General features: G+C 58.4%; 1 protein-coding gene across 1 annotated transcript in view; it reads right to left on the minus strand.

Moving 5' to 3' along the window:
* Nucleotides 1–25129, minus strand: part of LOC137359391 (vigilin-like) — a 32434-nt gene that overhangs the window by 4128 nt on the left and 3177 nt on the right. The window contains exons 2-22 of the mRNA XM_068025373.1: nt 22673–22768; nt 22429–22571; nt 17486–17698; nt 16182–16388; nt 14532–14747; nt 14193–14399; nt 13798–13905; nt 13527–13631; nt 12398–12476; nt 12075–12214; nt 11836–11940; nt 11330–11443; nt 11089–11175; nt 10870–11001; nt 10470–10688; nt 8731–8952; nt 8102–8320; nt 4337–4478; nt 3133–3241; nt 2127–2271; nt 438–572 (exon numbers count right to left, since the gene is read on the minus strand). Of these exons, the coding sequence (XP_067881474.1) occupies nt 438–572; nt 2127–2271; nt 3133–3241; nt 4337–4478; nt 8102–8320; nt 8731–8952; nt 10470–10688; nt 10870–11001; nt 11089–11175; nt 11330–11443; nt 11836–11940; nt 12075–12214; nt 12398–12476; nt 13527–13631; nt 13798–13905; nt 14193–14399; nt 14532–14747; nt 16182–16388; nt 17486–17698; nt 22429–22571; nt 22673–22736 (3111 nt within the window). The 5' untranslated portion in view covers nt 22737–22768. The remainder of the gene's footprint in view (nt 1–437; nt 573–2126; nt 2272–3132; nt 3242–4336; nt 4479–8101; nt 8321–8730; nt 8953–10469; nt 10689–10869; nt 11002–11088; nt 11176–11329; nt 11444–11835; nt 11941–12074; nt 12215–12397; nt 12477–13526; nt 13632–13797; nt 13906–14192; nt 14400–14531; nt 14748–16181; nt 16389–17485; nt 17699–22428; nt 22572–22672; nt 22769–25129) is intronic.

The following is a 25129-nucleotide window of genomic DNA, read 5'->3' on the forward strand; positions in this document are numbered from 1 at the left end:
GCTGGAGGAGGTTACAGAGATAGGGAGGGTTGTCGGGGGCTGGAGGAGGTTACAGAGATAGGGAGGGTTGGAGGGGGCTGGAGGAGGTTACAGAGATAGGGAGGGGACGAGGAGGGATTTGAAAACAAGGATGTGAATTTTAAACATAGAGGTGTTGTCGGACGGGGAGCCAGTGCAGGTCAGCGAGCACGGGGAGGGTGATGGAGGGGAACGGGTGTGAGTTAGGACACGGGGGGAGAGGCAGAGTTTGGGATGAACTGAAGTTTACGGAGGGTGGAATGTGGGAGAGGAGGCCCCTCTTTTCCTGCACCTCCCATTTCTCCGGTTTCCAATTAAACTGTCTTTGCCTCGTGCTCGCCCATCCTCTCTCTGTGCTCCAACGACAGAGACCCAGCCGCGAGGAAGGGGGAGACGGAGACACTGAGACTGAGACTAACCCTGTCCTCCTGTTCGTTTTGCATCTCCTTCACCCGCTCCAGGAGGTGGCATCTTGCGGCCTCCACACTGGCAGCGCTCCCGGTGATCCGGATTGTGTCCAGTTGCTGATCCGGAGGTGGCACTGTCACGTTTACCTGCCGAGGGTGAGGAGGAGAGGCAGGACACATGAGGGATGTGAGGGTCAGAGTGAAAACACCGCAGGGTCAACAGATACACAGGCCGGGGGCGGCAGCGAGAGAGCGAGGGGGCGGGAAAGAGAGCGAGAGAGAGAGAGCGAGGGGGCGGGAAAGAGAGCGAGAGAGAGAGAGCGAGGGGGCGGGAAAGAGAGCGAGAGAGAGAGAGCGAGGGGGCGGGAAAGAGAGCGAGAGAGAGAGAGAGCGAGGGGGCGGGAAAGAGAGCGAGAGAGAGAGAGAGAGAGAGAGCGAGGGGGCGGGAAAGAGAGCGAGAGAGAGAGAGAGAGAGAGAGCGAGGGGGCGGGAAAGAGAGCGAGAGAGAGAGAGAGAGAGAGCGAGGGGGCGGGAAAGAGAGCGAGAGAGAGAGAGAGAGAGAGCGAGGGGGCGGGAAAGAGAGCGAGAGAGAGAGAGAGCGAGGGGGCGGGAAAGAGAGCGAGAGAGAGAGAGAGAGCGAGGGGGGCGGGAAAGAGAGCGAGAGAGAGAGAGAGCGAGGGGGCGGGAAAGAGAGCGAGAGAGAGAGAGAGCGAGGGGGCGGGAAAGAGAGCGAGAGAGAGAGAGAGCGAGGGGGCGGGAAAGAGAGCGAGAGAGAGAGAGAGCGAGGGGGGCGGGAAAGAGAGCGAGAGAGAGAGAGAGCGAGGGGGCGGGAAAGAGAGCGAGAGAGAGAGAGAGCGAGGGGGCGGGAAAGAGAGCGAGAGAGAGAGAGAGCGAGGGGGCGGGAAAGAGAGCGAGAGAGAGAGAGAGCGAGGGGGCGGGAAAGAGAGCGAGAGAGAGAGAGCGCGAGGGGGGCGGGAAAGAGAGCGAGAGAGAGAGAGAGCGAGGGGGCGGGAAAGAGAGCGAGAGAGAGAGAGAGCGAGGGGGCGGGAAAGAGAGCGAGAGAGAGAGAGAGCGAGGGGGCGGGAAAGAGAGCGAGAGAGAGAGAGAGCGAGGGGGGCGGGAAAGAGAGCGAGAGAGAGAGAGAGCGAGGGGGCGGGAAAGAGAGCGAGAGAGAGAGAGCGAGGGCGCGGGAAAGAGAGCGAGAGAGAGAGAGCGAGGGCGCGGGAAAGAGAGCGAGAGAGAGAGAGCGAGGGCGCGGGAAAGAGAGCGAGAGAGAGAGAGCGAGGGCGCGGGAAGAGAGCGAGAGAGAGAGAGCGAGGGCGCGGGAAAGAGAGCGAGAGAGAGAGAGAGCGAGGGGGCGGGAAAGAGAGCGAGAGAGAGAGAGAGCGAGGGGGCGGGAAAGAGAGCGAGAGAGAGAGAGAGCGAGGGGGCGGGAAAGAGAGCGAGAGAGAGAGAGAGCGAGGGGGCGGGAAAGAGAGCGAGAGAGAGAGAGAGCGAGGGGGCGGGAAAGAGAGCGAGAGAGAGAGAGAGCGAGGGCGCGGGAAAGAGAGCGAGAGGGAGAGCGCGAGGGGGCAGGAAAGAGAGCGAGAGGGAGAGCGCGAGGGGGCAGGAAAGAGAGCGAGAGGGAGAGAGAGTTAGAGTGGGACAACGCACCCGCCAGTGCCCGCCTCCCAGCACCACATGACGCCTCAGCCAATGTACCTCATAATCCTCCATCGTCTTCCGAATGTTACACCCACCCTGGCCAATGATGAAACGATGTAACTGGAAAGGAACGTCAACCTCAGCCGTCACTGGGACCAGATTCTGAGAAAGAAGGCAGAGAGGAGATTTCAAAGAGACATGGCTGAACCAATCCTGCTCTCCATATTTCTCAGTCGGACCACACTGGGAGCACTGTGCACAGTTCCGCTCTCCATATCCCTCGGTTAGAGCACACTGGGAGCACTGTGCACAGTTCCACTCTCCATATCCCTCGGTTAGACCACACTGGGAGCACTGTGCACAGTTCCGCTCTCCATATCCCTCGGTTAGAGCACACTGGGAGCACTGTGCACAGTTCCAGTCTCCATATCTCTCGGTTAGACCACACTGGGAGCACTGTGCACAGTTCCGCGCTCCATATCCCTCGGGTTAGACCACACTGGGAGCACTGTGCACAGTTCCAGTCTCCATATCCCTCGGTTAGACCACACTGGGAGCACTGTGCACAGTTCCACTCTCCATATCCCTGGGTTAGACCACACTGGGAGCACTGTGCACAGTTCCACTCTCCATATCCCTCGGTTAGACCACACTGGGAGCACTGTGCACAGTTCCACTCTCCATATCCCTCGGTTAGACCACACTCTGAGCACTGTGCACAGTTCCAGTCTCCATATCCCTCGGGTTAGACCACACTGGGAGCACTGTGCACAGTTCCACTCTCCATATCCCTGGGTTAGACCACACTGGGAGCACTGTGCACAGTTCCCCTCTCCATATCCCTCGGTTGGACCACACTGGGAGCACTGTGCACAGTTCCACTCTCCATATCCCTCGGTTAGACCACACTGGGAGCACTGTGCACAGTTCCCCTCTCCATATCCCTGGGTTAGACCACACTGGGAGCACTGTGCAGACTTTCCCTCTCCATATCCCTCGGGTTAGACCACACTGGGAGCACTGTGCACCGTTCCGCTCTCCATTACCCTCAGGCTGGTTTCACCGACAATTCTCCTCGCGCCCGCTCAGAATGATAGTGTCCTGTTTTCGATCCTCTCCCTCGGAATCCGCTCCGGCCTCGCCTGTGGTTGCTGTGGACTGCTCCGTGGAACCTGCAACAGATTTCGAAGCTTAAGCGGGGAGCGTTCGCGAGTGTGGGATTTAATCGGAGTCATCAGTCATTCAGAGAAACACACATGGGTCGATTAACAGAAATTTGTACCGTTGCTTGGGGAATCTCCGTCGAGGAGACTGAGGTGAGAGCGGCTGAATGGGCCTCCTCCTGTTCCTGTGTAACAGGGGTGAGAGGGGCTGAATGGGCCTCCTCCTGTTCCCGTGTAACAGGGGTGAGAGGGGCTGAATGGGCCTCCTCCTGTTCCTGTGTAACAGGGGTGAGAGGGGCTGAATGGGCCTCCTCCTGTTCCCGTGTAACAGGGGTGAGAGGGGCTGAATGGGCCTCCTCCTGTTCCTGTGTAACAGGGGTGAGAGGGGCTGAATGGGCCTCCTCCTGTTCCCGTGTAACAGGGGCGAGAGGGGCTGAATGGGCCTCCTCCTGTTCCCGTGTAACAGGGGTGAGAGGGGCTGAATGGGCCTCCTCCTGTTCCTGTGTAACAGGGGTGAGAGGGGCTGAATGGGCCTCCTCCTGTTCCCGTGTAACAGGGGTGAGAGGGGCTGAATGGGCCTCCTCCTGTTCCTGTGTAACAGGGGTGAGAGGGGCTGAATGGGCCTCCTCCTGTTCCCGTGTAACAGGGGTGAGAGGGGCTGAATGGGACTCCTCCTGTTCCTGTGTAACAGGGGTGAGAGGGGCTGAATGGGTCTCCTCCTGTTCCCGTGTAACAGGGGTGAGAGGGGCTGAATGGGCCTCCTCCTGTTCCTGTGTAACAGGGGTGAGAGGGGCTGAATGGGCCTCCTCCTGTTCCCGTGTAACAGGGGTGAGAGGGGCTGAATGGGCCTCCTCCTGTTCCTGTGTAACAGGGGTGAGAGGGGGCTGAATGGCCTCCTCCTGTTCCCGTGTAACAGGGGTGAGAGGGGCTGAATGGGCCTCCTCCTGTTCCCGTGTAACAGGGGTGAGAGGGGCTGAATGGGCCTCCTCCTGTTCCCGTGTAACAGGGGTGAGAGGGGCTGAATGGGCCTCCTCCTGTTCCCGTGTAACAGGGGCGAGAGGGGCTGAATGGGCCTCCCCAGCCGACCCTCGACCCCAGGCCTACCCGATCCGATCGGTGGCCTCTCCGGGAATTTGATCTGGACACTGTGTTCTCTGCTCAGTTGCTGAACTCGAGTTCCTTTGGGTCCCATCAGGTGGCGATGGTATTTCTGTGGGATCAGGCACTCCATTGACACCTGGGAATCCTGTCGGAGAGAGAGAGAGAGAGAAAGAGAGAGAGGTGGTGAGTGAGTGAGTGAGTGAGAAGCGAGCGAGCGAGCGCGGGGGAGGGGGGAGAGGGAGCGAGCGAGGGGGTAGAGGGGGAGAGGGAGCGAGCGAGAGCGGGGGAGGGGGGAGAGGGAGCGAGCGAGCGCGGGGGAGGGGGGAGAGGGAGCGAGCGAGCGCGGGGGAGGGGGGAGAGGGAGCGAGCGAGCGCGGGGGAGGGGGGAGAGGGAGCGAGCGAGAGCGGGGGGGAGGGGGGAGAGGGAGCGAGCGAGAGCGGGGGAGGGGGGAGAGGGAGCGAGCGAGAGCGGGGGAGGGGGGAGAGGGAGCGAGCGAGCGCGGGGGAGGGGGGGAGAGGGAGCGAGCGAGAGCGGGGGAGGGGGGGAGAGGGAGCGAGCGAGAGCGGGGGAGGGGGGGAGAGGGAGCGAGCGAGAGGGGGGGGGGAGGGGCGAGAGCGGGGGAGGGGGGAGAGGGAGCGAGCGAGAGCGGGGGAGGGGGGAGAGGGAGCGAGCGAGCGCGGGGGAGGGGGGAGAGGGAGCGAGCGAGCGCGGGGGAGGGGGGAGAGGGAGCGAGCGAGAGCGGGGGAGGGGGGAGAGGGAGCGAGCGAGAGCGGGGGAGGGGGGAGAGGGAGCGAGCGAGAGCGGGGGAGGGGGGAGAGGGAGCGAGCGAGAGCGGGGGAGGGGGGAGAGGGAGCGAGCGAGAGCGGGGGAGGGGGGAGAGGGAGCGAGCGAGAGCGGGGGAGGGGGGAGAGGGAGCGAGCGAGAGCGGGGGAGGGGGGAGAGGGAGCGAGCGAGAGCGGGGGAGGGGGGAGAGGGAGCGAGCGAGAGCGGGGGAGGGGGGGAGAGGGAGCGAGCGAGAGCGGGGGAGGGGGGGAGAGGGAGCGAGCGAGAGCGGGGGAGGGGGGGAGAGGGAGCGAGCGAGAGCGGGGGAGGGGGGGAGAGGGAGCGAGCGAGAGCGGGGGAGGGGGGAGAGGGAGCGAGCGAGAGCGGGGGAGGGGGGAGAGGGAGCGAGCGAGAGCGGGGGAGGGGGGAGAGGGAGCGAGCGAGAGCGGGGGAGGGGGGAGAGGGAGCGAGCGAGAGCGGGGGAGGGGGGAGAGGGAGCGAGCGAGAGCGGGGGAGGGGGGAGAGGGAGCGAGCGAGAGCGGGGGAGGGGGGAGAGGGAGCGAGCGAGAGCGGGGGAGGGGGAGAGGGAGCGAGCGAGAGCGGGGGAGGGGGGAGAGGGAGCGAGCGAGAGCGGGGGAGGGGGGAGAGGGAGCGAGCGAGAGCGGGGGAGGGGGGAGAGGGAGCGAGCGAGAGCGGGGGAGGGGGGAGAGGGAGCGAGCGAGAGCGGGGGAGGGGGGAGAGGGAGCGAGCGAGAGCGGGGGAGGGGGGAGAGGGAGCGAGCGAGAGCGGGGGAGGGGGGAGAGGGAGCGAGCGAGAGCGGGGGAGGGGGGAGAGGGAGCGAGCGAGCGCGGGGGAGGGGGGAGAGGGAGCGAGCGAGCGCGGGGAGGGGGGAGAGGGAGCGAGCGAGCGCGGGGGAGGGGGGAGAGGGAGCGAGCGAGCGCGGGGGAGGGGGGAGAGGGAGCGAGCGAGCGCGGGGGAGGGGGGAGAGGGAGCGAGCGAGCGCGGGGGAGGGGGGAGAGGGAGCGAGCGAGCGCGGGGGAGGGGGGAGAGGGAGCGAGCGAGAGCGGGGGAGGGGGGAGAGGGAGCGAGCGAGAGCGGGGGAGGGGGGAGAGGGAGCGAGCGAGAGCGGGGGAGGGGGAGAGGGAGCGAGCGAGAGCGGGGGAGGGGGGAGAGGGAGCGAGCGAGAGCGGGGGAGGGGGGAGAGGGAGCGAGCGAGAGCGGGGGAGGGGGGAGAGGGAGCGAGCGAGAGCGGGGGAGGGGGGAGAGGGAGCGAGCGAGAGCGGGGGAGGGGGGAGAGGGAGCGAGCGAGAGCGGGGGAGGGGGGAGAGGGAGCGAGCGAGAGCGGGGGAGGGGGGAGAGGGAGCGAGCGAGAGCGGGGAGGGGGAGAGGGAGCGAGCGAGAGCGGGGGAGGGGGGAGAGGGAGCGAGCGAGAGCGGGGGAGGGGGAGAGGGAGCGAGCGAGAGCGGGGGAGGGGGGAGAGGGAGCGAGCGAGAGCGGGGGAGGGGGGAGAGGGAGCGAGCGAGAGCGGGGGAGGGGGGAGAGGGAGCGAGCGAGAGCGGGGAGGGGGGAGAGGGAGCGAGCGAGAGCGGGGAGGGGGGAGAGGGAGCGAGCGAGAGCGGGGGAGGGGGGAGAGGGAGCGAGCGAGAGCGGGGGAGGGGGGAGAGGGAGCGAGCGAGAGCGGGGGAGGGGGGAGAGGGAGCGAGCGAGAGCGGGGGAGGGGGGAGAGGGAGCGAGCGAGAGCGGGGGAGGGGGGAGAGGGAGCGAGCGAGAGCGGGGGAGGGGGGAGAGGGAGCGAGCGAGAGCGGGGGAGGGGGGAGAGGGAGCGAGCGAGAGCGGGGGAGGGGGAGAGGGAGCGAGCGAGAGCGGGGGAGGGGGGAGAGGGAGCGAGCGAGTGCGGGGGAGGGGGAGAGGGAGCGAGCGAGTGCGGGGGAGGGGGGGAGAGGGAGCGAGCGAGTGCGGGGGAGGGGGGGAGAGGGAGCGAGCGAGTGCGGGGGAGGGGGGGAGAGGGGGGAGAGCGAGCGAGAGCGGGGGAGGGGGGAGAGGGGGAGAGCGAGCGAGAGCGGGGGAGGGGGGAGAGGGGGGAGAGGGGGAGAGTGAGCGAGAGCGGGGGAGGGGGGAGAGGGAGCGAGCGAGAGCGGGGTAGGGGGGAGAGGGGGGAGGGGCGGGGGCGTGCAGGGGCGAGCGGGGGAGGGGCAAGAGCGGGTGAGGGGGAGAGTGATGGAGGGAAAGAGCGATGGAGGGAGGGAAGAATGGTGAGTGGGAGGGGGAGAGCGATGGAGGGAGGGAAGAATGGTGAGTGGGAGGGGGAGAGCGATGGAGGGAGGGAAGAATGGTGAGTGGGAGGGGGAGAGCGAGGTTGGGAGGGAAGAATGGTGAGTGGGAGGGGGAGAGCGATGGAGGGAGGGGAGAATGGTGAGTGGGAGGGGGAGAGCGATGGAGGGAGGGGAGAATGGTGAGTGGGAGGGGGAGAGCGATGGAGGGAGGGGAGAATGGTGAGTGGGAGGGGGAGAGCGATGGAGGGAGGGGAGAATGGTGAGTGGGAGGGGGAGAGCGATGGTGGGAGGGGAGAATGGTGAGTGGGAGGGGGAGAGCGATGGAGGGAGGGAAGAATGGTGAGTGGGAGGGGGAGAGCGAGGTCGGGAGGGAAGAATGGTGAGTGGGAGGGGGAGAGCGATGGAGGGAGGGGAGAATGGTGAGTGGGAGGGGGAGAGCGATGGAGGGAGGGAAGAATGGTGAGTGGGAGGGGGAGAGCGATGGTGGGAGGGGAGAATGGTGAGTGGGAGGGGGAGAGCGATGGAGGGAGGGAAGAATGGTGAGTGGGAGGGGGAGAGCGAGGTCGGGAGGGAAGAATGGTGAGTGGGAGGGGGAGAGCGATGGAGGGAGGGGAGAATGGTGAGTGGGAGGGGGAGAGCGATGGAGGGAGGGAAGAATGGTGAGTGGGAGGGGGAGAGCGATGGAGGGAGGGGGGGCTATGATGGAGTGAAAGCTCCTTCTGAATGACTCACCATATCCTGAACGATCTCCTCAATCCGCCTCCTCGCTGCCTCCACACATTCCTTTGCCCCCTTGAGGGTCACCAGGTCACTCTTGACTCCCGTGCGAGGGAAACTCACGGTCACTCCTCCGTACTCCTCGGCCAACTCCCTCAGTACCTGCCCTCGGCGACACACAAAGTGTCGATGGTGACACGGAGCGATCGTCATCTGCTCCTCGACAACCTGGTCCTGGAGGACGAGGAGATCATGTCAGCGGCTGTCCCTCCGTCCCTCCCTCCCTCCGTCCGTCCCTCGATGACCAGATCTTGGAGGACGAGGAGTTCCTGACAGCCTCCGTCCTTCCTCCCTCCATTTCTCCGCCCCTTCCTTGAATCTCTCACTCCATCCCTCCTCCCCGTTCCCCTTCCCTCCCTCCGTCCGTCCGTCCATCTCACCCTCCCCTTCCAGAGGGCTAGCAGGGGCTCGATGGGTCGAATTGCCTCCTCCCGTGCGTTTGCCCCTCGGGTTTCTCAGTGAGGGGACGGGCGGCAGTCGAACCGGTGGACAGTCCCGAACTCAATCCCCCTCCCCGGACCCCGGGAGTGAGTGGGGCCCCTCCTCCGCGCCCCACTCCCCCGGACCCCGGGGGAAACACCCACCAAGTCCCTGATGAGGGCCAGCAGCTCCTGTCGGGCCTGAGCCACGGCCTCCTGAGACCCCACGATGCTGATCAACTCCTGGTCCGGGTCCTGGGCCGAGGGGAAGACGATCCGGGTTCCGGTCCGTTCTTTCACCTTGCGGATATTTGACCCACCGCGGCCAATCAGGAATCCGTGATACTCGGGCTTGGCACGGACCTCGGCCGTGAAACTCTTGGTTTGCTGGGAAGAGAGGGGAGGGGTTAGCAAAGACTCCCCCCCCCCCACCCCCGCAAACCACCCCCCCCTCAAAACAGCCACCCTCAAAATACCCCCCCCCTCAAAACAACCACGCCCGCTAAAACCCCCCCTCAAAATACCCCCTCAAAGTACCCACTCCCACTAAATAGCCCCCCCAAAACACCCCCTCCCACTAAATTGCCCCCTCAAATCACCCCCCCCTAAATAGCCCCCCCCCCGGCTAAATAGCCCCCTCAAAACACCCCCCCCCCCGCTAAATAGCCCCCTCAAAACACCCCTCTAGCTAAATAGCCCTCTCAAAACACCCCCTCCCACTAAATTGCCCCCTCAAAACACACCTCCCACTAAATAGACCCCCAAAACACCCCCTCCAGCTAAACAGCCCAATCAAAACACCCCCTCCAGCTAAACAGCCCCCTCAATCCACCCCCACCCGCTGAACAGCCCCCTCAATACACCCCCACCCGCTAAACAGCCCCCTCAAAATACCCCCCCCGCTAAACAGCCCCCTCAAAATACCCCCCCCGCTAAACAGCCCCATCAAAATACCCCCCCCGCTAAACAGCCCCATCAAAATACCCCCCCCGCTAAACAGCCCCATCAAAATACCCCCACCCACTAAATTGCCCCCTCAAAACCGCCCCCCCGCTAAACAGCCCCATCCAAATACCCCCACCCACTAAATTGCCCCCTCAAAACATCCCCTCCCGCTAAATTGCCCCCTCAAAACACCCCCACCCGCTAAATTGCCCCCTCAAAACACCCCCACCCGCTAAATTGCCCCCTCAAAACACCCCCACCCGCTAAATTGCCCCCTCAAAACACCCCCACCCGCTAAACTGCCCCCTCAAAACACCCCCACCCGCTAAACTGCCCCCTCAAAATACCCCCACCCACTAAATTGCCCCCTCAAAACACCCCCCCGCTAAACAGCCCCATCAAAATACCCCCACCCACTAAATTGCCCCCTCAAAACACCCCCCCCCGCTAAACAGCCCCATCCAAATACCCCCACCCACTAAATTGCCCCCTCGAAACATCCCCTCCCGCTAAATTGCCCCCTCAAAACACCCCCACCCGCTAAATAGCCCCCTCAAAATAACCCCGCCTGCTTAACAGCCCCCCCAAAATACCCCCATGTGCTAAATAGCCCCCTCAAAATACCCCCTCCAGCTAAACAGCCCCCTCAAAACATCCCCACATGCTAAATTGCCCCCTCAAAACACCCCCTCCCCCGCTAAATTGCCCCCTCAAAACACCCTCACCCGCTAAATAGCCCCCTCAAAATAACCCCGCCTGCTTAACAGCCCCCCCAAAATACCCCCGTGTGCTAAATAGCCCCCTCAAAATACCCCCGTGTGCTAAACAGCCCCCCAAAATACCCTCACCTGCCATATAACCCCTCAAAATACCCCCGCCCACTAAATGCCCCACACGCCTCTCCCACCTCACCATTCCCTCCCCACCTCCTCCGCCCCTCCCCCCCCCCTCTCACTCACCACCTCCTCCGCTGCCGTGAGCAGAAGCTTCTGGGCTCTCTCCGCCTCCGGGCTGGGTCCCCGGATGGTGACGGTGTCGCTTCCGGAACCTTCCGAGGGGAAGTGGACGTGAACTCCAGCACAGTCGTCCATGATGCCGCGCAGCTGCCGGCCCCGGGAACCAATCAGAGCCGTGTGGAGCTTGGCGGGAATGGGGACGGCCAGTTCGGTGATACTGGCCTTGGGGGAGGGGGAATGGAGAGAGACCGGGCAGTGGGGGCAAGGGAGGGAGTGAGGGAGGGATGGTGCAGAGAGAGAAAGAAGGAGCAGGGGTGATGGGAGGAAGGAAGTTATTAAAAGGAGAGATTTAGTCTTGATGCCGAGGAGATAGGGCCCTTGGGAGTCTTCCGGACATACATACCAGCTCTCTCTGGATGGCCAGCACCTTGTCTCGCGCCTCGAGGCAGTCAGCCTCCCTCCCAGTGATGACAATCACGTCGGACTCGCTCATCTCCGTCGGCAACTCAATCCGGGTGTTGGTCTCCTCCCGGATCTGGGCGGAGGGGGAGATCAGGAAAATGGAAAATTGACCCCTCCGTGCACTCCCTCAACCCCCCCTCGTCCGCCGCTGACTCCTTACCTTCTTAATGTTCCCTCCGCCTTTTCCCACCACGTTCTTGTGAAATTGTTTGAAGATCGGGACGGAGAGGGTGAAATTCACCTCCACCTGCGAGAGTGAGGGGGTGGGGGGGTGGGGTTAGTTAGCGGACAAAGCCCGTCCACACGCTGGAGAGTGGCCCCACGGCCTAGGGACGACTTCAGGACGTCCCCCGACAGGCGCTACCGGAATGCAAGACTATAGCGGCCAACCTGACACTCACCAACTCCTCGACCTGTTTCTCCAGGAACTTGGCGCACGTTTGGACCTCAGTCCGTGGCCCTCGGAGACGGACAACATCGCTCTTCTGGGTCACATCTGGAAAACTGATCAACACCTGACAACGAAGACAAACACGCAAATAATAAAAAAAAAAAAAATCGGAGAGCTCCCAGCGAAAGGAGCTGGCTGGAGACCGGGGTGTTCATTTGCTCATCCATCCGGCGTCAATCCCAGAACAGGCGCAGCACGGGGTTAGATAAGAGTAAAAGCTCCCTCTAGACAAAAAAAAAAAAACGGAGTTGGAAAAAGTAAAAAAAAAAAACGGGGTTGGCTGCTGCTTGATTGGAGGTGCTGAGCGCTAGTTGCAGCAACGAGCAACAGTCGGCAGGAAAAGGAAAAAAAAAAAAAAAAACGGGATTAGATATTGAGTAAAGCTCGCTCGACACTGCCTGTGCCTCCCCGACAGGGTTAGGGACCAGGGAGCGCGAGATTCTGCCAAAGTCTCACCTCTGGGAACTTTTCACGGACCTCTTTGATCCTTTCTCCTTTGCTGCCGATGATAAGTCGGTGATATTTCTGATCCACAATCAGGTCCTTGCTAGCTTCGTTCTCCTGTAAAAAGAGGGGGATGGGGCGGGGGAGAGCAGATTCAGGAAGATGCGGTCAGTCAGGGGCACAAGAGCGCGGTCGGCCCAACGATTGGCGCTTTCTGAACCCCCCCCCCCCAGATTTGAGCAGCTACTTACTAGTCGTGCCACCGTATCACGCAGATCCCTCTCCGCCTGTTTGACGCCATCTGGACTGCCCTCGATCCGGATTAGGGAACTCCTATCTCCGTCGGCTGGGAAGCTCACGGTCACATTATACAGCTCCTTAACGCGACTGACTGAAGGGGGGGGAATGTGGGATCGGAGAGAGACAGAAAGAAAGAAAGAAAGAAGAGAGTTCACAATGCCAGGCATCGACAAAGTGCATCAGCCCCCCAGCACCGCCCCCCCCCCCCCCCCCATTTCCCCATCGGGATTCCCCCTCCCCAAACTCCAACCCGACACTCCGGAATACTCCTTACTGTTGGCTCCGTTTTTCCCGATGAGGTGACGGTGAAATCGCGGATCGATGTTCAGTTCCACGAAATCCATTCGGTCCATCTAAGAGGACAAATGTTGGTCAGGGTTGGGAAACACACCTGAACGCCCCCTTTTCCCCCCTCCCCCCCCCCCCCCCCCCCACTCCGCTGGAAAAAGGGGAAGCTCAGAATTCCCGCTCTCATCCATCATCCTCACGGCAATAATCCCAGGAACCTTATTACTGAAGGGTAGAAGTGGGATTAATCCAGGTGGGATATTAAAGGGTGCGGGGAGGGAGGGGGAAGAGTGGGATTAGACTGGGTGGTATAGTAAAGGGTGTGGGGAGTGAGGGGGAAGAGTGGGATTAGACTGGGTGGGATATTAAAGGGTGCAGGGAGTGAGGGGGAAGAGTGGGATTAGACTGGGTGGGATATTAAAGGGTGCGGGGAGTGAGGAGAAGAGTGGGATTAGACTGGGTGGTATAGTAAAGGGTGTGGGGAGTGAGGGGGAAGAGTGGGATTAGACTGGGTGGGATATTAAAGGGTGCGGGGAGTGAGGGGGGAGAGTGGGATTCGACTGGGTGGGATATTAAAGGGTGTGGGGAGTGAGGGGGGAGAGTGGGATTAGACTGGGTGGAATATTAAAGGGTGCGGGGAGTGAGGGGGAGAGTGGGATTAGACTGGGTGGGATATTAAAGGGTGTGGGGAGTGAGGGGGAGAGTGGGATTAGACTGGGTGGGATATTAAAGGGTGTGGGGTGTGAGGGGGAGAGTGGGATTAGACTGGGTGGGATATTAAAGGGTGCGGGGAGTGAGGGGGAGAGTGGGATTAGACTGGGTGGGATATTAAAGGGTGTGGGGAGTGAGGGGGGAGAGTGGGATTAGACTGGGTGGGATATTAAAGGGAGTGAGGAGAAGAGTGGGATTCGACTGGGTGGGATGCGGGGAGAGAGGGGGAGTTTTTGAAATCTCAGGACTGACCACAGAGGGAAGGAGGACCCGATTATCCGGGATGTCTCCAAGACCCTGCAGACACTTGTCCCATTTGATGACTCCTCGGCCATCAACCCGAGCCCAAGCCAGTGGGGATTCCCCTCCTCCCCTCAACTCGCCAACTCCTGTCCGCCACTTACCAAACTGCTCGCCATGTCCTGCAGTTGGCTTTGCGCGAGATACACCTCCTCAACTGGGCCCTCCAACACGATCATGTCCTCTCCTTCGGTGAACTCGATGTGGACCTAGAGACAGATCGGGAAGAGGGGGTGGGGGGGTGGGGGGGCAAGGCAATGATTTCAGAGATCCCCGAACCAGGATATCACCAGCAAACGCAAGCCCAATAAGTGGGGCTGAAGTTTGGCACATGACAGGGGCAGTGCCGCCCAATATTTCCGCAGAGGGACATACCTGGGGGTAATTCTGGGACAGACCGCTGATGTTCTGACCCTTCCTACCGATGAGGAATCGATGTAACCACGCAGGAACCTGGACATTCAAAACCACAACACTGTTTGCCTGGTATAGTGGGAGAGAGACACAGACATTACTCAACATATCTCACACCGACAAGGTACTTTTATACAGAGATAGGGAGGGGACGAGGAGGGATTTGAAAACGAGGGTGTGAATTTTAAAACCGAGGCGTTGTCGGACCGGGAGCCAGTGTCGGTCAGCGAGCAGCAGGGAGTGCGATGGAGGGGGGGGAAGCGGCACCGGGTGTGAGTGTGGAACTCTCAGGACGAGTTGATGGCTACGGAGGGCGCGGGTCTTTGCCCGCCGGGGAGCCAGGGCCCGCCCCGTACCTTGGCGTACACCTGGGTCAGGGCGTATCCCAGTTTCTCCACCTCCCCGCGGAGGACGACCGTCTCCGACGTGCTGTCCGAGGGCGGGACCTCGACGGAGACCCCCGTTTGTTCGAAGATGTCCTGAAGAGTGTTGCCTTTGGGCCCCACCACATATCGGTGCTGCGTCTTCTTCACCTCAACTGCGATCGTCTTGGTCGTCTGTTTCTGGAGAGAGAGAGAGAGAGCTGTTTGCGGGATCTTTCTCTGCGGGACGACCCTTTCGCGTGCCCACCCACCACCCCACGCTCCCGTGAATGAGCCACCTCCGCCCTCTTCCAGGCGGAACGGCAAGCCCACCTTCTCCTTGTAGATATCCCGGATACGAGCCACTGCCCGGGCGATGCTCTCCTTGTCGCCAGTCACCACAATCTCGTCTTTGGCCACGCTTGGCGGTGGGATGTTAATGCGGGCGCCCGTCTCTTCCATCAAATGTGCCGCCGTCTGGCCCCGAGGCCCACTGATGAAAGGGTGGAACGTCTTCTCGATGGCAACCCGCTCGACCGCCCGCTTATCCTGCGGCGAAGAAATAAAAAAAAAAAAAAAGGGTGAGGATTGCGTCTGCCACCCTTGCCCTCCCCAGGTGGTAGAGGTCGCAGGTTTGGGCGGCGCTGTCGAAGGAGCCTTGGAAAGTTGCCGCAGTGCGTCGTGTAGATGGTACACACTGCGTTGGCGGCGGAGGGAGTGAATGTTTGTGGATGGGGTGCCGATCAAGCGGACTGCTTTGTCCTGGATGGCCTCGGGATTCTCGAGTGTTGTTGGAGCTGCACCCATCCAGGCAAGTAGCAATAAACTTAATTGATAGTGTTGGTAAAATGTAGACAGATCAACTCAAAAGGTTGCGACAAGGTACCATTAAAAAAAAAAGGCAATTTTAGATAATAAAATGGAATCGTCCTTACGGGAAAAGATGTCAAGTAAACACAACTAAACATTGTTGAGTGGATAAATGCTCACAACTTCAAGAGCAAAACATTAAGTGGAGATGTTAGTAAATTATACTACCAAATATGGGCCTCAAGAGCAGGAAAAGCACACACAAAGGTCACACTTATATGCTAAAAGCTGAGATGATACCTTAGAAACAGTATAAATGAGGGCTTCAGAAACAAAAATTAGAACTATTGAATTCCTCAATGCTATGGCTGACTCGGGGAATTTAAGGTAAAAGTTTGCTTTAAATTTTGATGGATATTCTAAGATAGCTTGCTGTGACAGGAGCAGGGTTAAAATTCTGGATTCTTTTTGGAAAAAGTGTATTACATCTCATAGTAATATTTAATATTTGATATACATAACCACTTAAAAGTGTATTGCACGTTCAATTCTTAAATAAATATCTAAAGTTAATAAATCATCTCATGTAGTATACTGTATGCTACAAGAACCCCTTCGGAGTCTCCAAGTGCAGAGATACATATTGAAGAGGGTTTCCCAGATCCTTATAATATCTGGGATATTTATGACTCAGCCATAATTATTTTTTAAAAAAAAGGTTATCTGAAAAATGGTAATATTCTCAGTTTTCTCTGAGGGAAAACTAGTTTAGATCTTTGGACCCAATTAAGTGTCTATAAGAACAAGTCTGGTTTGAACTTAATTAAAGGAGATTCATCGGGCTGTACTCCTGATTTGGTTTAGTTCTTATAAGGGGTTAAAGTCATAAATCACTTCCAACAGAGAGATGTTCCCACTTGCGGGCGAGACGTCGATATAAGGTGGTCACCAATAAATGCAATCAGGAATTCAGGAGAAACTTCTTTATTTAGAAGGTGGGGAGAATGTGGGACTGGCTACCACAGGGAATGGGATGAGGCGGTTGGCAGAGATGTGTCAAATATGAGGGAGGGGGGTTAGAGGGAGACGTGAATGGGGGCGAGATGAAGGGGGGAGGGCGGGAAGAGGTTGGAGTTCGGGCTAAGGGGTCAGGGGTCACGGGCGGAGGGCGACCTGGTCAGCAGAGATGAGGAGGATTTCATGCCGGGCTCTCTCTATGCCGTCTTTGGTGCCGCTGATGTCAATCTGGGAGCTGGGGTCGTCGGGCGGGGGGATGCTGATCTTGGTGGCAGTCCGAAGCTCCACATCGTGCAGCCGCTCCCCGCTCCGGCCAATCACAAAGCGGTGATGTTCTTTCGGGATGGAGACGGAGAGAGTGGACTGCAAAACAAGGAGGGAGGGTTACTGCGAGAGATGGAGAGCGCACGAGATTAAAACAGAGACCCGAGAGAGAAAAAACATTGACAAACTGCATTTATACATCACCGTTAATCTAATAAGGCATCCCTGGGAGCAATCACAGCAGTAGAAAACAAAAGTCACACCGAGACACGTGAGGAGAGATGAGAGAGAGAGAGAGAGAGAGAGAAAGGGGCTCAGAGAGTTTCAGGGAGGGAATTCCAGAGCTCGGGGCCCCAGGGAGCTGAAGGCACGGCCCCCAATGGGGGAGCGATAGGAATCTGGGGATGGTCAAGAGGCCGGAATTGGAGGAGGTTACAGAGATAGGGAGGGTCGCAGGGGGCTGGAGGAGATTACAGAGACAGGGAGGGTCGTAGGGGGCTGGAGGAGATTACAGAGACAGGGAGGGTCGTAGGGGGCTGGAGGAGATTACAGAGACAGGGAGGGTCGTAGGGGGCTGGAGGAGATTACAGAGGCAGGGAGGGTCGTAGGGGGCTGGAGGAAGTTACAGAGATAGGGAGGGGATGAGGAGGGATTTGAAAATGAGGATGTGAATTTTAAAATCGAGGTGTTGTCGGACGGGGATCCAGTGTAGGGTCAGCGAGCAGGGGGAGGGTGATGGAGGAGGAACGGGACCGGGTGTGAGTTAGGACACGGCGGGGATGGGGGGGGTGGGGGGGGAGAGAAAAAAAAGAGAGCGAGAGAGCAGGGGGGCAGAGGGGGAAGTGGAGCGAGAGGGGGGGGGGAAGAGAGAGAAGGCGGAGAGAGAGAAGGCGGAGAGAGAGAAGGCGGAGAGAGAGAAGGCGGAGAGAGAGAAGGCGGAGAGAGAGAAGGCGGAGAGAGAGAAGGCGGAGAGAGAGAAGGCGGAGAGAGAGAAGGCGGAGAGAGAGAAGGCGGAGAGAGAGAAGGCGGAGAGAGAGAAGGCGGAGAGAGAGAAGGCGGAGAGAGAGAAGGCGGAGAGAGAGAAGGCGGAGAGAGAGAAGGCGGAGAGAGAGAAGGCGGAGAGAGAGAAGGAGACAGTTGAACAGGAATACGTAACGGAAAGCTGAATCCGCAGGGTGCGATCCCAAGCCAGCTACCTGGATTTGCAGCCGGGAGACCATCTCCTGATGGGCCCTCAGCACAGCCTCGTGTTTCCCTGTCACCATTATGGAGAGGCCGAGGTCCTTGGCAAGGGACACCTCGAGGTTCGCCCCACTCTTCTTCATTATGTCCAGGCAGATCTTCGACTGCTCCTCTCCGAACTGACTCAACTCCTTGTATTTACGCTCGGCAAGTGGGACGTGGAAGACCTGAGGGAAGGGAGGGGGGAGTGGTGACAGAAATGGAGTGAGGATGCAGACGCGAGTGCCCCAGCTCAAAGACCTCACGGCCTCCCAGACTCGACAGCTCTGACACCCTCCTGGTCCTGCCTCGAACCTTGTACGCTCCGGAACCATCAACTCATCTGAAATTCCGGTTGCTCCTCCACAATAGGTCCACTTCATCACCCTCCCTGTGCTCGCTGACCGACAGTGGCTCCCGGCCCGGCAAAACCGCAACTTCCAAATTCACATCCGCGTTTTCAAATCCCCCCTCGGCCCCTCCCCATCTCTAACCTCCTCCAGCTCACTACAACCCTCCCGATCTCTGTAACCTCCTCCAATCCCCGACAGCCCCTCCCTATCTCTGTAAACTACTCCAGCCCCCAACAACCCTCCCTATCTCTGCAACCTCCTCCAGACCCCTACAACCTCCCGATCTCTGTAACCTCCTCCAACCCCCGACAACCCTCCCTATCTCTGCAACCTCCTCCAGACCCCTACAACCTCCCGATCTCTGTAACCTCCTCCAATCCCCGACAACCCCTCCCCATCTCTGTAAACTACTCCAGCCCCCAACAACCCTCCCTATCTCTGTAACCTCCTCCAGACCCCTACAACCTCCCGATCTCTGTAACCTCCTCAAACCCCCGACAACCCTCCCTATCTCTGTAACCTCCTCCAACCCCCTACAACCCTCCCTATCTCTGTAACCTCCTCCAATCCCCGACAACCCCTCCCTATCTCTGCAACCTCCTCCAACGCCCCCCTATCACTGTAACCATCTCCAGCTCCTTCTGGTGTCTCTCAGTCCCCTCTCTCTCAGGGTGATATCTGTACACTGACTGGTGTCTCTCAGTCCCCTCTCTCTCAGGGTGATATCTGTACACTGACTGGTGTCTCTCAGTCCCCTCTCTCTCAGGGTGATATCTGTACACTGACTGATGTCTCTCAGTCCCTCTCTCTCTGAGGGTGATATCTGTACATTGACTGGTGTCTCTCAGTCCCTCTCTCTCAGGGTGATATCTGTACACTGACTGGTGTCTCTCAGTCCCTCTCTCTCAGGGTGATATCTGTACACTGACTGGTGTCTCTCAGTCCTCTCTCTCTCAGGGTGATATCTGTACACTGACTGGTGTCTCTCAGTCCCTCTCTCTCAGGGTGATATCTGTACACTGACTGGTGTCTCTCAGTCTCCTCTGTCTCTCAGGGTGATATCTGTACATTGACTGGTGTCTCTCAGTCCCTCTCTCTCTGAGGGTGATATCTGTACATTGACTGGTGTCTCTCAGTCCCTCTCTCTCTGAGGGTGATATCTGTACATTGACTGGTGTCTCTCAGTCCTCTCTCTCAGGGTGATATCTGTACACTGACTGGTGTCTCTCAGTCCCCTCTCTCTCAGGGTGATATCTGTACACTGACTGGTGTCTCTCAGTCCCCTCTCTCAGGGTGATATCTGTACACTGACTGGTGTCTCTCAGTCCCCTCTCTGTCAGGGTGATATCTGTGCACTGACTGGTGTCTCTCAGTCCCCTCTCTCTCTCAGGGTGATATCTGTGCACTGACTGGTGTCTCTCAGTCCCCTCTCTGTCAGGGTGATATCTGTGCACTGACTGGTGTCTCTCAGTCCCTCTCTCTCTGAGGGTGATATCTGTACACTGACTGGTGTCTCTCAGTCCCCTCTCTCTCTCAGGGTGATATCTGTACACTGACTGGTGTCTCTCAGTCCCCTCTCTCTCGGGGTGATATCTGTACACTGACTGGTGTCTCTCAGTCCTCTCTCTCTCAGGGTGATATCTGTACACTGACTGGTGTCTCTCAGTCCCCTCTCTCTCGGGGTGATATCTGTACACTGACTGGTGTCTCTCAGTCCCCTCTCTCTCAGGGTGATATCTGTACACTGACTGGTGTCTCTCAGTCCCCTCTCTCTCAGGGTGATATCTGTACACTGACTGGTGTCTCTCAGGGTGATATCTGTACACTGACTGGTGTCTCTCAGGGTGATATCTGTACACTGACTGGTGTCTCTCAGGGTGATATCTGTACACTGACTGGTGTCTCTCAGGGTGATATCTGTACACTGACTGGTGTCTCTCAGGGTGATATCTGTACACTGACTGGTGTCTCTCAGGGTGATATCTGTACACTGACTGGTGTCTCTCAGTCCCTCTCTCTCACGGTGATATCTGTACACTGACTGTTGTCTCTCAGTCCCCTCTCTCTCGGGGTGATATCTGTACACTGACTGGTGTCTCAGTCCCCTCTCTCTCAGGGTGATATCTGTACACTGACTGGTGTCTCTCAGTCCTCTCTCTCTCAGGGTGATATCTGTACACTGACTGGTGTCTCTCAGTCCCCTCTCTCTCTCAGGGTGATATCTGTACACTGACTGGTGTCTTGCAGTCCCTCTCTCTCAGGGTGATATCTGTACACTGACTGGTGTCTCTCAGTCCCTCCCTCTTCACGGTGATATCTGTACACTGACTGGTGTCTCTCAGTCCCCTCTCTCTCAGGGTGATATCTGTACACTGACTGGTGTCTCTCAGTCCCCTCTCTCTCGGGGTGATATCTGTACACTGACTGGTGTCTCTCAGTCCCCTCTCTCTCAGGGTGATATCTGTACACTGACTGGTGTCTCTCAGTTCCCTCTCTCTCAGGGTGATATCTGTACACTGACTGGTGTCTCTCAGTCCCCTCTCTCTCTCAGGGTGATATCTGTACACTGACTGGTGTCTCTCAGTCCTCTCTCTCTCAGGGTGATATCTGTACACTGACTGGTGTCTCTCAGTTCCCTCTCTCTCAGGGTGATATCTGTACACTGACTGGTGTCTCTCAGTCCCCTCTCTCTCGGGGTGATATCTGTACACTGACTGGTGTCTCTCAGTCCCCTCTCTCTCGGGGTGATATCTGTACACTGACTGGTGTCTCTCAGTCCCCTCTCTCTCAGGGTGATATCTGTACACTGACTGGTGTCTCTCAGTCCCCTCTCTCTCAGGGTGATATCTGTACACTGACTGGTGTCTCTCAGTCCCTCTCTCTCACGGTGATATCTGTACACTGACTGGTGTCTCTCAGTCCCCTCTCTCTCGGGGTGATATCTGTACACTGACTGGTGTCTCTCAGTCCCCTCTCTCTCTCAGGGTGATATCTGTCCACTGACTGGTGTCTCTCAGTCCCTCTCTCTCAGGGTGATATCTGTACACTGACTGGTGTCTCTCAGTCCCCTCTCTCTCAGGGTGATATCTGTACACTGACTGGTGTCTCTCAGTCCCCTCTCTCTCAGTGTGATATCTGTACACTGACTGGTGTCTCTCAGTTCCCTCTCTCTCAGGGTGATATCTGTACACTGACTGGTGTCTCTCAGTCCCTCTCTCTCAGGGTGATATCTGTACACTGACTGGTGTCTCTCAGGGTGATATCTGTACACTGACTGGTGTCTCTCAGGGTGATATCTGTACACTGACTGGTGTCTCTCAGGGTGATATCTGTACACTGACTGGTGTCTCTCAGTCCCCTCTCTCTCAGTGTGATATCTGTACACTGACTGGTGTCTCTTAGTCCCCTCTCTCTCAGGGTGATATCTGTACACTGACTGGTGTCTCTTAGTCCCCTCTCTCTCAGGGTGATATCTGTACACTGACTGGTGTCTCTCAGTCCCCTCTCTCTCAGGGTGATATCTGTACACTGACTGGTGTCTCTCAGTCCTCTCTCTCTCAGGGTGATATCTGTACACTGACTGGTGTCTCTCAGTCCCCTCTCTCTCTCAGGGTGATATCTGTACACTGACTGGTGTCTCTCAGTCCTCTCTCTCTCATGGTGATATCTGTACACTGACTGGTGTCTCAGTCCACTCTCTCTCTCAGGGTGATATCTGTACACTGACTGGTGTCTCTCAGTCCCCTCTCTCTCTGTGTGATATCTGTACACTGACTGGTGTCTCTCAGTCCCCTCTCTCTCAGGGCGATATCTGTACACTGACTGGTGTCTCTCAGTCCCCTCTCTCTGTGTGATATCTGTACACTGACTGGTGTCTCAGTCCCCTCTCTCTCTCAGGGTGATATCTGTACACTGACTGGTGTCTCTCAGTCCCCTCTCTCTCAGGGCGATATCTGTACACTGACTGGTGTCTCTCAGTACTCTCTCTCTCAGGGTGATATCTGAACACTGACTGGTGTCTCTCAGTCCTCTCTCTCTCAGGGTGATATCTGTACACTGACTGGTGTCTCAGTCCCCTCTCTCTCTCAGGGTGATATCTGTACACTGACTGGTGTCTCTCAGTCCCCTCTCTCTCTCAGGGTGATATCTGTACACTGACTGGTGTCTCTCAGTACTCTCTCTCTCAGGGTGATATCTGAACACTGACTGGTGTCTCTCAGTCCTCTCTCTCTCAGGGTGATATCTGTACACTGACTGGTGTCTCTCAGTCCCCTCTCTCTCTCAGGGTGATATCTGTACACTGACTGGTGTCTCTCAGTCCCCTCTCTCTCTCAGGGTGATATCTGTACACTGACTGGTGTCTCTCAGTACTCTCTCTCTCAGGGTGATATCTGAACACTGACTGGTGTCTCTCAGTCCCTCTCTCTCACAGGGAGTTATCTGCACACTGACTGGTGTCTCTCAGTCCCTCTCTCTCAGGGCGATATCTGTACACTGACTGGTGTCTCTCAGTCCTCTCTCTCACACAGAGTTATCTGCACACTGACACCTCTCACCCTCCTCACCTGGGTCACGACAGTCGTCTTTTGGGGTCTAATCTTGTTCCCCTGTCCCTGGGCTTCAGCTGGGTGATCTCCGGTCTGCCCAACGGGGAGAGGCGGAAAAGCCTCAAGGTATGTCGGAACGTAGGAATTTTGCGATGCATCTCCTGCAGGAATGAGAAAACACCTTGGCAAATATAGCCCGCGGGCAATGGTTGCTCGGCACCCTTTATCTCAGATCTTCCCCACTCAGATCACACCTGCTTACCCGGATTGTGGCTCTCATCAACTCTGTCAGGACATGCTTCTTGTACTGAGGCTTCATCCATCATCTGTTAACCGGGACGACGTCAGGAACTGAACCCTGGGTCCAATAAATATCGGGAAAGCATTTAAACCATGTACAGAACAGGGGTTAGATACAGAGTGAACTCCCTCTACACTATCCCCCATCAAACACTCCCCAGGACAGGTACAGTACGGGGGTTAGATACAGAGTAAAGCTCCCTCTACACTATCCCCCATCAAACACTCCCCAGGACAGGTACAGTACGGGGGGTTCGATACAGAGTAAAGCTCCCTCTACACTGTCCCCATCAAACACTCCCCAGGACAGGTACAGTACGGGGGGTTAGATACAGAGTAAAGCTCCCTCTACACTGTCCCCCATCAAACACTCCCCAGGACAGGTACAGTACGGGGGTTAGATACAGAGTAAAGCTCCCTCTACACTGTCCCTCATCAAACACTCCCCAGGACAGGTACAGTACGGGGGGTTAGATACAGAGTAAAGCTCCCTCTACACTGTCCCCATCAAACACTCCCCAGGACAGGTACAGCACGGGGGTTAGATACAGAGTAAAGCTCCCTCTACACTGTCCCCCATCAAACACTCCCCAGGACAGGTACAGTACGGGGGGGTTAGATACAGAGTAAAGCTCCCTCTACACTGTCCCCATCAAACACTCCCCAGGACAGGTACAGTACGGGGGGTTAGATACAGAGTAAAGCTCCCTCTACACTGTCCCCATCAAACACTCCCCAGGACAGGTACAGTACGGGGGTTAGATACAGAGTAAAGCTCCCTCTGCACTGTCCCCATCAAACACTCCCCAGGACAGGTACAGTACGGGGGGTTAGATACAGAGTAAAGCTCCCTCTACACTGTCCCCCATCAAACACTCCCCAGGACAGGTACAGTACGGGGGGGTTAGATACAGAGTAAACTCCCTCTACACTGTCCCCCATCAAACACTCCCCAGGACCGGTACAGTACGGGGGGGTTAGATACAGAGTAAAGCTCCCTCTACACTGTCCCCCATCAAACACTCCCCAGGACAGGTACAGTACGGGGGGTTAGATACAGAGTAAAGCTCCCTCTACACTGTCCCCATCAAACACTCCCCAGGACAGGTACAGTACGGGGGGTTAGATACAGAGTAAAGCTCCCTCTACACTGTCCCCCATCAAACACTCCCCAGGACAGGTACAGTACGGGGGGTTAGATACAGAGTAAAGCTCCCTCTACACTGTCCCCCATCAAACACTCCCCAGGACAGGTACAGTACGGGGGGTTAGATACAGAGTAAAGCTCCCTCTACACTGTCCCCCATCAAACACTCCCAGGAACAGGAGGAGGCCCATTCAGCCCCTCTCGCCCCTGTTACACGGGAACAGGAGGAGGCCCATTCAGCCCCTCTCACCCCTGTTACACGGGAACAGGAGGAGGCCCATTCAGCCCCTCTCACCCCTGTTACACGGGAACAGGAGGAGACCCATTCAGCCCCTCTCACCCCTGTTACACAGGAACAGGAGGAGGCCCATTCAGCCCCTCTCAGCCCTGTTACACAGGAACAGGAGGAGGCCCATTCAGCCCCTCTCGCCCCTGTTACACAGGAACAGGAGGAGGCCCATTCAGCCCCTCTCGCCCCTGTTACACAGGAACAGGAGGAGGCCCATTCAGCCCCTCTCGCCCCTGTTACACAGGAACAGGAGGAGGCCCATTCAGCCCCTCTCGCCCCTGTTACACAGGAACAGGAGGAGGCCCATTCAGCCCCTCTCGCCCCTGTTACACGGGAACAGGAGGAGGCCCATTCAGCCCCTCTCGCCCCTGTTACACGGGAACAGGAGGAGGCCCATTCAGCCCCTCTCACCCCGGTTACACGGGAACAGGAGGAGACCCATTCAGCCCCTCTCGCCCCTGTTACACAGGAACAGGAGGAGGCCCATTCAGCCCCTCTCGCCCCTGTTACACGGGAACAGGAGGAGGCCCATTCAGCCCCTCTCACCCCGGTTACACGGGAACAGGAGGAGGCCCATTCAGCCCCTCTCGCCCCTGTTACAGAGGAACAGGAGGAGGCCCATTCAGCCCCTCTCACCCCTGTTACACAGGAACAGGAGGAGGCCCATTCAGCCCCTCTCACGCCTGTTACACGGGAACAGGAGGAGGCCCATTCAGCCCCTCTCGCCCCTGTTACACAGGAACAGGAGGAGGCCCATTCAGCCCCTCTCGCCCCTGTTACAGAGGAACAGGAGGAGGCCCATTCAGCCCCTCTCGCCCCTGTTACACAGGAACAGGAGGAGGCCCATTCAGCCCCTCTCGCCCCTGTTACACAGGAACAGGAGGAGGCCCATTCAGCCCCTCTCGCCCCTGTTACACAGGAACAGGAGGAGGCCCATTCAGCCCCTCTCGCCCCTGTTACACAGGAACAGGACGAGGCCCATT

The sequence above is a fragment of the Heterodontus francisci genome, unplaced genomic scaffold (genome assembly GCF_036365525.1).
Source record: "Heterodontus francisci isolate sHetFra1 unplaced genomic scaffold, sHetFra1.hap1 HAP1_SCAFFOLD_1424, whole genome shotgun sequence".
Classification (NCBI taxonomy): domain Eukaryota; kingdom Metazoa; phylum Chordata; class Chondrichthyes; order Heterodontiformes; family Heterodontidae; genus Heterodontus; species Heterodontus francisci.